Source organism: Myotis lucifugus, unplaced genomic scaffold (genome assembly GCF_000147115.1).
Source record: "Myotis lucifugus unplaced genomic scaffold, Myoluc2.0 scaffold_405, whole genome shotgun sequence".
Taxonomy (NCBI): Eukaryota; Metazoa; Chordata; class Mammalia; order Chiroptera; family Vespertilionidae; genus Myotis; species Myotis lucifugus.
This window is the reverse complement of record NW_005871453.1, coordinates 163,786-176,033: the sequence shown is the minus strand read 5'-3', so window position 1 is coordinate 176,033 and position 12,248 is coordinate 163,786. Positions and strand designations below refer to the sequence as shown.

At 41.2% G+C, this 12,248-nt stretch overlaps 1 protein-coding gene across 1 annotated transcript in view; it reads right to left on the bottom strand.

Moving 5' to 3' along the window:
- LOC106699440 (nesprin-1-like) overlaps positions 1-11,687 on the bottom strand; it is a 64,722-nt gene extending 53,035 nt beyond the window's left edge. Inside the window, 5 exon segments of the mRNA XM_023743645.1 lie at positions 221-379; positions 5,929-6,084; positions 7,518-7,643; positions 10,656-10,850; positions 11,432-11,687. Coding sequence (XP_023599413.1) covers positions 221-379; positions 5,929-6,084; positions 7,518-7,643; positions 10,656-10,850; positions 11,432-11,545 — 750 coding nt within the window. The 5' untranslated portion in view covers positions 11,546-11,687.
- Between the last annotated feature and the right edge of the window lie 561 nt (positions 11,688-12,248).

The following is a 12,248-nucleotide window of genomic DNA, read 5'->3' as shown; positions in this document are numbered from 1 at the left end:
GAAATAAAATTTAAACTTAAAAATAAACAAATCACAAAAGAAAATATTTTTTAAAGTAAAGGAGGTCTTTCCATGCAAGTTTATTTTATATTAAAAAAAATGAAACGTTCCTGAGAGAGTGCTGCTTTGATGGAAAGTAATTGTGAGCGCGGCCAATCCTTACTATCGCAGGCCTAAGCACTAGGAAGGGTGAAAACAGATGCGGCCAGGCGTCCCATACCTTCTTGAGCTTCTCTATCATTTCTTCAATGAGGATGTCTCCATTCTGGGAAACTTTGCTCTCCATCTGAGTCAGCCATTCGCAAAGCTCCTTGTTCTTCTCACTGAAGACTGCCCATTCATTCAGTCTCTCGCTGACCTGCTGCCGCCGTAGGGAGAGCTGGATAGTTGAAAATGAGAGAAAACACAAAAGGATGGTCAGAGTGGAGCTCGTACCCAGAGGGAAAGAGCCAGCAAACTCTGGGCGGATTGATATGAACAACAGTGCATCTCCTTAGGTGCTGCTCCCTGTGGCTCAGGCCTGGAAACACGGCCCTTAAATACAAGTGGGAGACGTGAACCCTGTCCTTTCCCCCCGAGGAGACACGGGCACAGCCACGTATGACAGGTGCTGACACTCCAGCTTCACGCGACAGTAGGTTCCGTGTAGATAGAATACAGGATCGTGCACTTTCACTAAAAAAGCCTAAGTTTTCTTGGGGGCAAAAAATACGGAACAAAGAGCAGTGCATTTACCTGGGTGGATTCCGGTAGGAATGGAAAAGGCTAAGAAAACAGGTTGAAAGTTTTGGAGACAAATGTCACCGATGTTAAGCTACTCCAGACAGCGGGGAGGATAAGACTACACCCCCTCCTCCCTGCTCCCCTTTCCTCTAGAACTCGGACAGCACCATGCACAGTGTCCTGCACCCCTACGATTTTGAATTTTCTGGTGAATGTGACTTTTTCTTTTTCATTCAGAGAGTCAAGAGTGCAGCTGGTGGTTCTGGTTCAGTGATGTCCAAGCTGAAACTATATTTTCCTAATTGGAACTTCTCAATGCAACCGTTTTCCAAGAAAAAAAGTAGACACTCTTGCCCTTGAGACTTAAGAGTAATAGGTCTTGCTATGTGTAGCTTCTCCCTTCCTCTGCTCCCAAATTTTGGCCATGGACAAGAGTGAATTCTAGGGCTTTTCTCAACAACATCTGCAGGAAAGATGACTGCAGTAGAGAAAAATAGTAACTATGTCTTTGAGAGGAAGGTATTACTATCCACATTCAAGAGGTAGGAATGGAGGTTAGATGCATTTGAGGCATTTATTTATAGTCAATAGGAGGTAGAAGCAGCGAAGCCCGAGTCTGATACAGGCTGTAATATAACATTATGATCAAATATCCAGGCACAGCTGAGATTCAAAACAGTCTTCATCATTTACTAATGATATGATCAGGGCAAGGCTAATCATCTTCTCTTAAGCCTTACTTTTTTCATTTGTAAATTAATCTTAAGATTGGTTCCAAAACTCTTTCAACAAATATTTATTGTCTATGAGTATGGTGATTACCAGAGGGAAATGGGGGTGAGAGGAGGTAGAAGAGGGTATCGGGGGGAAAAATGGTGATGGAAGGAGACTGGACTTGGGGTGGTGAACACACAATACAATATATAGATGATGTGTTATAGAATTGTACACCTGGAACCTATATAATTTTATTGACCAATGTCAACCTAATAAATTCAATAAAAAGGTTTATTGTTTGCAGTAAACCAGTGTCTACTATGTACCAAGCATTGTCCTATATACTGAAATACAGTAGGCTCATAATAGAATACAAACAATAAAATAATTTAAGAAAATGACCAGTAAATACTAAAGACGTAACAAAAACTGGTCATTAATATACTACAACCACTGTATATGCCTCTAGGGCATCATTTGAGTTTTTCATTTTTTTTCTCCTTGACATTCATGCATTCTATATTTCCACCAAGCAGCTAGAATATATATCTCTAGTGTTGATCAACACTGGAAGTGTGGCTTTCATTTGCTTACGTAGAGCAAGAGCTGGGAGAGAAACAGGTAGGCTCCAACTAAGTTGCACTTTTGGTTACAAATTGGCGCCGAAAGTTTTTCAAAATATTAAATTCATAACGGGGACAGCGTTTTCCTCGTGGTTTGTAAAACGAATATTTAAGCTGCATGATAAGGGAATGCTAACATCTCTTTCTTTGGGTTCGGTGGAAACCCTCACATTTACCAGCTTAGCACTTACATTTTCTCAAGGGCATAAACATACTGCTTTTGCCAACAGCTGACGAGTCTTGGCTAAAACCCCCAGAGTGAGGCAGCTGAACAGGAAACACATCCTCCTCTGCTTCAAATATTTTTACCATGACAATTTGAAAAACAACGAGCTATTACAATGATGATATATTTATACCTCAACTAGAATTACACACAGCATCTACAAACCCAAACAGGAATAAAAGCAAGTATCACCTATGGCTGCACAGTCACAGCCAAGCATCTGGGGAGCCTATTTGAAAACAGGACACTTTTCTATCTGAACTCTCCTCTGCCCAGTCTACTTACGGCACATCTTCTGCATCCCCACCCAAGTCCTGGTTACTCCCGCCTGCTCATTGACAGCTTCCATTGGAACCAGCACAGACTCCCTGCTCTTGGCAGAGCGGTAGTGCTGTGTTTAAAACCCGTCTGTGACATAGAAAATGAGGCCTAGACACAAGCCCATTTCCTTTTGTGGTTTTATACTTGATAGAATGTCTCCGGAAACACTAAGTCAAGACCTAGTAACTAATCTATATTCCTTCTTACACTTCTCTCCTGGCGGTACCTTTGGCCCGACCATGAGTAAACTCTGACTGATTTATTTTTATTTTTTTAAATATATGTCTTTATTGATTCCAGAGAGGAAGGGAGAGGGAGAGAGAGACAGAAATATCAATGGTGAGAGAGAATCATTGATTGGCTGCCTCCTGCATGCCCCCTACTGGGGATCGAGCCTGCAACCCTGGCATGTGCTCATGACCAGAATCGAATCCTTTAGTCCACAGGCCGATGCTCTATCCACTGAGCCAAACCAGCTAGGGCTCTGGTATTTTTACACAGTACATTTCCTTAAAGCGAAAAGTGTTAGATAGTCATAATCTTCTTAACTTCCAATATTCAGAAACCTTGTCATTATTTTATATTTAGAGGAACACAAGCATAAAAACATAAAATAAATGTTCGAAAGTCTTGTCTAAATTATAAGCATATGAACACTTAGCTGTTCAGCACACTGGAAATAAAAATAAATAGTCTTTGTCCTCCAGAACTTCATAATTTTGCAATCAATTCATAAACATTAAAAAAAGAAGAAAAGCTCTGGTCAGGTTAGCTCAGTGGTCAGATTGTCAGCTTGCAGACCAAAAGGTCTCAGGTTCGATTCCCGGTCAAGGGCACATACCTTGGTTAGAGTTTCAATCCCTGGACCCAATGGTGCGAGCAGGGGGAAACTAGTGAATGTCTCTCTCTCTCTCCTGCTCCTCTCTCCCTTCCACTCTCTCTAAAGAAGGAGGAGGAGGAGGAGGAGGAGGAGGAGAAGGAGAAGACGGAGAAGAAGAAGGAGAAGGAGAAGAAGGAGAAGAGGGGAACAGTACACTGACCATGATGGCACAGACCAAAAGGGATGTGGGAGTCCAGAGGACTCTCTCTAAAGTGTCCTCTCTCTGAAAGCTTTACAGACACCAATCAGCCAGAGAAATGGATCTAGTCCAAATCATTATACATAATGTACTGAAAAGTACTGAGTCAGCAAGTAGTGCTAGATGTTTCTGAATTTCAAGAAAAACAAATAACATAAAAGTAACTAAACAGTGTTGTGATCATTTTTCATTATTTGTACCCACCAAATTAGCTTTCATTTATGTGACATACCATGATCAATCTTTACATTAAAAAATATGTAATGTATTGATTTTGGATTAAAAAATTCAGACAATAATAAAACATGTGATTGCCATTATCACACTCCAGGTAAATTTCTCACTGTCTTCACTGAAAATATGGAGCTCTGTGGAAAGTGGCTAATTAATTTTTTTAACTCAAAACATTAGCACCTTTATGAAAATCATCTCTTACGTTTCGTTTCTCCTTTCTAAAAGTATAGCATGCGTTCGTAGGAAACTTTTCACACATTTACCCAGTGTGCTCCAGAATTTTCCTCTTGCTCATGGCCTGAGAAATGTCTGGGTTTTTAATCTAAACATACAGAGGGAAATTTACCCACCAACAAATTTCTTGTTGATGTTAAATGAACCCAGAAGCTATAAGGCTCTTGAACTCTGTTTTAATGTTTTCTGAAGCATGAAGAGAAGCACTGCTAACGTCGGGGGAAGTGGGAGGAAGGCAGAGAAGAGATCTCTAGTGGAGCATAGCTGGCCTGAAAGGGGATGCCCAGCAGGCTCCTTTCTCAAGTGTCTCTTCCTCATCCTTCCACACCTGCTTCTCCCCAGGCAGGGCCCCTGCTCCACTCTTCTGCCTCTTTTCAAGCTGCTACCGTGTCCAACACATCTGCTTGCGCCCTCTACACCAAGCATGTCAAACTCACGGCTGGCGGGCCGCATGCCTCGCCTCTACTCCCCATCTCAGTTCAAGATGTATCTTCTTCAACAGGCATTTTCTTAATTCTCGCAATCCACATTGCCCTCAATTTGCTTACATCTTTATACATTGTTTTAACTGGTTTATACCCAGTTTTCCCTTCATTGTATAGATCAGTGATGGCGAACCTTTTGAGCTCGGCGTGTCAGCATTTTGAAAAACCCTAACTTAACTCTGGTGCCGTGTCACACATAGAAATTTTTTGCTATTTGCAACCATAGTAAAACAAAGATTTATATTTTTGATATTTATTTTATATACTTAAATGCCATTTAACAAAGAAAAATCAACCAAAAAAATGAGTTCGCGTGTCACCTCTGACACGCGTGTCATAGGTTCGCCATCACTGGTATAGATCCTTCTGACTGATTTTAGTCTCAGCTCAATTGTAAACTTGATACTAGCGACATCTGCGATAGCTTGTGAAATTCACAACAATTACAGTGACTGGTTGATGGGGCAAATATGCATCACAGCTTATTATGTGCCAGGTGAGACAACCAGGTACAGGAAGGAGCCTGACAGACATGGTCCCTGCTTCCTGGGGGGTGTGGTCTCAAGACTCAAGGTCAGGGCCTGTTCTTCACTTGTGGGCCTTTAATCAATGTTATTCCTTTTGCCTCGCATGTCTTCTTGTTACTGTGCCCCCAATCTTTTCCTTTCGTTTCCAAATCAAAACTCAATCTGGGGTCTCTTTCAAGGCACTGCACACATAGCAGGCAATTATAATCTGAATTATTAAAAATGACCATGATAAATCGGCAGTAACAATGTGCCATGGACAGAACCAGCCCCGCAGTATTACCTAAACCCGCACAGAAAACAATGGTTTTCGCACACGGAAAGTAAGAAGCAGACCACCAATATCTACCTAGCAAAACCACAACTGTGAACTGAAGAAGTGTGTTTCCTCTTAAAAATATTATGCCAGCCAGTGAAACAGAGAGCAAAATCCAGCTTGAATGAATGCATCTCACATGCAATGGTAAGACATGATTTGCCTTCATCTAAAATATTTTTTATTACTTTATTGGGGTGACATCGGTTCACAAAACCACATCGGTTTCAACTGTGCAACTCAACAAAACATCATCCGCACACTGCATTCTAGGCCCATGGCCCCAGTTTGTCTGAAATATATCTGTAATAACAGATTTCTTCCTCTGTGCCTACTATGAGTTATGAGACCCGTCCAAATGTGGGCCATGCTACTTGACATTTCAGATCATGGCCCCGTATTCCACCTCCCTGAGCTTGTGTGGAGTCTAGAACTCCTCTCACCTGGCGGCACAGTTCTTCCCACTGCCTCTGCAGAAGCTCCCCGCGTTCGTTCAGCATGGACACGTCATCAGCGCTGATGTAGGCACAGAGGGTGTCCTTCAGTAACGTCAACTGTGCCAAGTCATCTGTCCAGCTGCCCACTGCAGTTTCCAATTCCTAGATTAAAGACAAACACGCAAACTTGAATACTCATGGACATCCATCCTCAACAATTTCTGAAGTGTATTCGAGATCCCTTCTTGATATAATTACCTTTCCACCCCACTCTCTGTTTGAACATCTAACTTGGTATCTAGTTATTTTCTTCCACATGATTTGATAATTTCCAAGTTCTGATAAAATATCTGGTTGCCTACAGAATCTTTCCACCATCTACTCATCATTTCACTGATTGTTTTTGATCATCTTCTCTGTTGAAGTTGCATTACCTCATTGATCTTTTTTACTTTTAAACTGACTTCATAAACTCCTAGCCCATCCATTTTTCTTGTTCTGAGTTACTGATCATATTAATGAAATATATTTTTTTAAAAACTCAAACTCTTAGATTGAACTTTCATGTTCAAACATTATGAATTGCTACATTCTGTGATATAGAATTATAAGGTAAAAGTTGAGAAGGTCTAGTGATAATTTTACTCAAATTAAAATAATGGGCTGAATGCGTTTTTTGCAGGATTAGAGATTTCTTAAAGTAACTTGTCCAAATACATATCTTCTGATTTTGGGGAGAACCGATTTAAGAAAAAAATCATAAAAAAATATTTGAATAGGTTGACATTAGTTTTTGCAATGTTTGAACAGATTTTGCAATTTGCATAGCTAATGCTTTTTGCCAGCTCTTGATGATCTTAGATTCCAGCTAATTTAATATATAAATAGAATATTTCATGTGGCTTTTCCCCCTCTCTTTTTGTCTCTTTACATAGCAGACAAGTTTCCAAAGGCAAAGGCAATTAACGGCACTGTCAGAGGCTAACGTCCTAGGCAATTTAAGCAAATGAAGGTTCAGCCTGAATTTTCTAGGTAATTGTTTGTTCTGCTGCTAAGGGTGGTTTGGGGGAAGAGAAGACGGGAGCTGGACCAAAGTGCATCCTTTTAATCTCCAAACTTAATAGCAGGGCATGTTTGTAAGTGTCCTGTATTTTGGGAGATGAGATCCCATGGTAACAGTATTTGGCTGAAAGAGCAAATCATCCAGGTATATTAAATATGCAGCATTCCTGTTTATATCCATAGACATATTAAGTTGCCATGCCAATATAAAGGTTTTCCTCTTTCTACAACAGTTTTTAACTTCCAACTCAAACATCAGATTTAGTATATAGATTAAAAAGTAACAGCTGATGTGGCTCAGTGATTGAGCATCGACCTATGAACCAGGAGGTCACGGTTCAATTCCCAATCGGGGCACATGCCCAGATTACAGGCTCGATCCCCAGTGTGGGGGGCATGCAGGAGGCAGCCGATCAATGATTCTCTCATCATTGATATTTCTCCCTCTCTCTCCCTCTTTCTTCCTCTCTGAAATCAATAGAAAATTATTACAAACAAACCAACCAACCAAAAAGCTCAACCCAGTCACTCACCTTGCAGCGCATCTGCTCCGCAATGAGCTCTTCCTGGTGGTCCGGCAGAGGCAGGGAAAGCTTCTTTTTGAAAGTTCGAAGTTTCTCCAGAGACTCAGCTATTCCAGTCTCACACTTCTCCCAGTCCTAAAATGGGAGGAGAAAGACATTCCATGTATTCTTTTGTAGGAAACTGGAAGAAAAATACCCTCTGAATTCCCATACAGCAATTATTACCTGATTTTTTTTTTTACCAGACACATGTATTTCTTTTGTAATAAGAAAAGTAAAAAAGAACATACAGAAATCAGAATGGAGACTTGATTCTTTACAGCACCCTACCCACAGGTGAAATCTTATCTGCTGTCTCAGTGCCAGTGCAAATTAAATTCAACTAAACAAATCCCCTTAATTTTGTCTAATACCCCCCATTCCTGGCTTCCCCCTCTCTATCAGCCCTCCCCAGGGACCCCTCCCCACAACTTGAGTTACTGAGTTCCAAAGAAAAACAACTAGAGTTGCTTTTAATAATTCGTGTGGTGCCAAATCAGGTTGCATTTTTCTTTACATGATCTCTTCCATCATTACCCATCTTTCTTTGTCTGGGTCATTTCTATGTCCTCTCCCGGTGCCTTATTTTTAACACAGCAACCCAGAGGTGCTATTTACCAAACTGTCTTCTTTAAGAAGCATTGACTAGATTTCTCCCATACTCAAATGTCTTTTGGTTTCTAACTGACCTGAGAATTGGCTCAAGATTCTGATTTCACTTTTAAATTCCTTTAGGGAATTTCCTAGAGCAGGGGTGGACAACCTTTTTGTGAGTGCGTGTAAAAACCAGCAAAATCTCTGACTCAAAATTCTTCTGCGTGCCAACCCTAATTTTTTGAGAACATGTTACGCCTATTTGATATCTCTTAAGGTGTACGTATGTGAAGAAACTTGAAGAAATAATAAAATTCATTCGAACAACAAAAACACAGTATATGATGATGAAAAATACATTTATTTTTTAATGTATACATGTTATGTAAAATTATTTATTTATCTAAGATGCACCTACACTGAATTTATCTGAAAAATAAAAAAGTCGATATTAAGAAAAAAATTGTAAATGGAAGATTATAAGAGAGGGTTTCGCGTGCCAGCAAAAGTTACTGGCGTGCCATGTTTGGCACGCGTGCCAGGGGTTGCCAACCCCTGTCCTAGAGTGTATCACCACATTCCCTCTTCCTAGTTACCAGGAACAAATATCCCTGTGTTCCTAGGCCACAGTGAGTTCATCAATGCTAAGCAAAGTGAGTAGACAGAAATATCCTTTCTACTTGAATTGAACAGCATTCTCAATTAAATCATCACCCATTTTGAAACCTATCAATCCACAGTCAATAAACATTCATTGATCCAAAAGGGAAAAGATCAAGTCCTTATTTATCATGACAAAATTAAGAGTGATGGTAAAGTAGGTGACCAAGCAGAACATAGAATTATAATGATTACATTTTTGGCACATTTTCTCAGAGTATTAAATTAGGAGATAAAAATAGATAAGCATTTTGTTATAGCTGTGGGGGAAGATACAGTAACATGAGGCTGTCCAACCATTAAAATTTAGCTTCATAAACTCCTTAGGCAAATAGGACATTGTGTATGATTCAAGATAAAATAAACTTTAACAAGGAAAGAATGGGGATTTCCCTTTCCAAGGGTGGCTTAGATTCTGAAGCTATAGCCAAGTCTCTTTACTACATGAATTATAAGGAAATAGCGAAATGTCACGGTCTGCAAACATCTATCAAAATGGATGTTTCACACGCCAACAAACAGACTGACAAGAAAAGCAAATGCAGTGAGTCAACCATCTCGCCTTATTAAGTCCTAGGAATGTGTCCAATAATCCCAGCACAGATAAAGAAAAACATATGATTAACATGTTCTCTACAGAATGAGTTACAATGTTTTTAATCCTTTCCTGAAAGCAAAACTGAAGAAAAGGGAATCAGGCATATTGTGTTACTGATGAATTGTGCTGTGTGCAAATAATTGTTCTTTAACAGATGTTCAATGGCATTTTTGATTGTTTCCCACACCCAGGTAATATATCATTAAATAATATTTAATAGGATACACCCAATGGGTGTGCACACTTTAAGTATTAAAAAAAAAAAACACAACAACCCACAAAATGTATTCCATTCACTTGAGTTATTACCTTTGATCCAAAAAGTTACAGGCCAATTTTAATAGACAATCACATTAAAGTGTTGGTATCAACATATTTAAAACTTTAGTATTTAGCTGTGTTCACTTTTTAAAAAATGATGTTATTAACAACGACAATTAGCATCATTTATTGAGGGCTCAATATGTGCCACCATGATTTACCTTCAACATTTCACTAAATCCTCGTAATGCAGTATGAAGGTGTCATCATACCCCCTCTACAGATGAGGAAATTGAGGTTGAGGGAGGTTGAGTCAACCAGGTTACTTGGTATATTATAGTTTTAACTTGGGTTTGTCTAAGGCCAGAGACCATGCTCTTTTTCAATTGCTGATTTAATTATGTATTTAGAAATGGCTTTGAAAAGTGAGGGAGAAAAGCAAATTGTGGGGAATCTGGATAAACTTACATTTCCCTAAACTTGCTGCCTTATCAGTGTGCAAGCAGAATCCAACCAAAGGCTTAATACAGCTCCTGGAGGTTTTATCTCATAGCCACACCCTTGGGTAAGCTAAGATCAAATCAAGAGCACCTTGCTGGATAGTTCTTTCCCTGCTATAAAATGAGAGATATCAATCTTGAAAACCACTGTGAAGTCTTAGACTAGGGAGTGGGATCTACTCTTTGCATTCCTGTCTGGGTTTATACAGTCATCACATTGCTCCTGGCTTAGCACCGGCCATCAATCAGAATTCACCGCTTGCATGGTCTTGTTGGACTTGAAACGACTTTGTTGGGGGATTTTCCTGAGAGACAAACTGCTGGAAATGGAGAGACTTCTCCGGTTTATGCAAGACAGGACGGAGTCGTAAATAAGACACAGGAGGTCAGAACACCGCAGGTTGACAAGGACCTTTGCGCTATCTGAGTTGCAGGACACCAATGGGAGGAGCTTGCAGCTCTGCTACATCTACTGGAGGGAGGGGCAGGACCTACTTTCAACAAGAAGGCCAGCTTTTTCTTCTGCTCCTCCAGACGCACGCTGGCGGCTTTCCACTTCTCCTGGATTTCCGTGAGCTCGGCCTGCAAGGCGGCCTGGGCCCCGCTGTCGGCAGAGAGCAGCAGCTGCTTGCCCGCCTCCACGGTCAGGATGTAGCTGCCTTGTTGTCGCAGGAACACTTTCTCTTTGAACTGAAAGGAAGCAGAGCTGTTTACTTTCTCGCTCTTTCCGTCATCATTTCCCTATTACCAGTATTTTTTAATGACCCTGGATGTTTGCAGAAATAGCATGCCCTCTTTTATCCTGTAAGCATTTACTGAGCAAATACTTTGTGCATGAATGGAACTACATGTAAATAAATGAGAAGTCAATAGGGAGAGGCCTAGTGTCTGCTCCCGGTTTAATGAAATCATGAGACGATATGAAAACTGCTCTATAAAATTTATGCACAGGGAGCACACTGTCATATGTGTGTGTGTGTATGTGCTTTTAAAAAATTTTATTATGATCTTTATATTTCTCCCACAGAAAACATTTTTAATTCGTATTTAATATAAACTAATTCAAAGAAAGATCAGTGATCACATATCTAACCCACTTGGGGTACACAGGGGGCTCCCTCAAAATAGTAATGCCTTTGTGAGTCTTGAAAGACATATAAACACAACCAGGTTAAGGACCTGGTGTCCAGAGCCCCTCTGAGAAACTGAGGCTGGGGAAGTGTGCGGAGTGGACAGGCAGGAGAGGTTCAGCTGGCCAGCTCTGCCCTTACCTGCACGTCGTCGAAGAGGGTCCGCGCTTGCTGCAGTGGGATGGGGACGCTCCCGAGACCGCTCACGGGCAGGTAGGACACGTCGACCAACCACTTGCGGAGCTTCTCCGCCATCTCCCGGTAGCGCTGCCACTGGCGGATCTGGCTGTCGATGATGCCTCTCCTTTGCTGGGCCCTGCGGATCACTCCCTGCCACTGATGACTGAGGAGGGTCAGTTTCAGGTTGAACTCATCCCTGGGGAACAAACAATTCCACGGGGGAAAACACTGTAATCCTGAATGTAGTGACATTGTCAGCCAACGTCCACATACTCGATGGCTGTAAGCCCTGAAAAGCGATCAAGGGCAGAGGTTTTCAAATATCATGCCATGATCTGCTATCAGGTCTACTGCCAGCACATTTGAAAATGAACAAGCCGGGCTGGCGTGGCTCAGTGGTTGAGCATCGACCTATGAACCAGGAGGTCATGGTTAGATGCCCAGGCAGGGCACATGCCAGGTTGGGGGCTCAATCCCCAGTAGGGGGCGAGCAGGAGGCAGCCCATCAATGATTCTCTCTCATCATTGATGTTTCTATTGCTTTCTCCCTCTCCTTCCTCTCTGATATCAATAAAAATCATTTAAAAAAATATATAAAAATGAATAACAATTCAAATAGCGGGGTTTGAAAACAGTGAGTGTTCTCATGTTTCAGCACAGGCTGACGGCATATGGATAAGGTCAATGTCGAGTGCATGAGATTGGAGGGGGCATAGGGCAGCAGTTGCAATGGGAATGGCCCCCCAAACCCTCACCCTAAGTGCACCTATAGAAATGT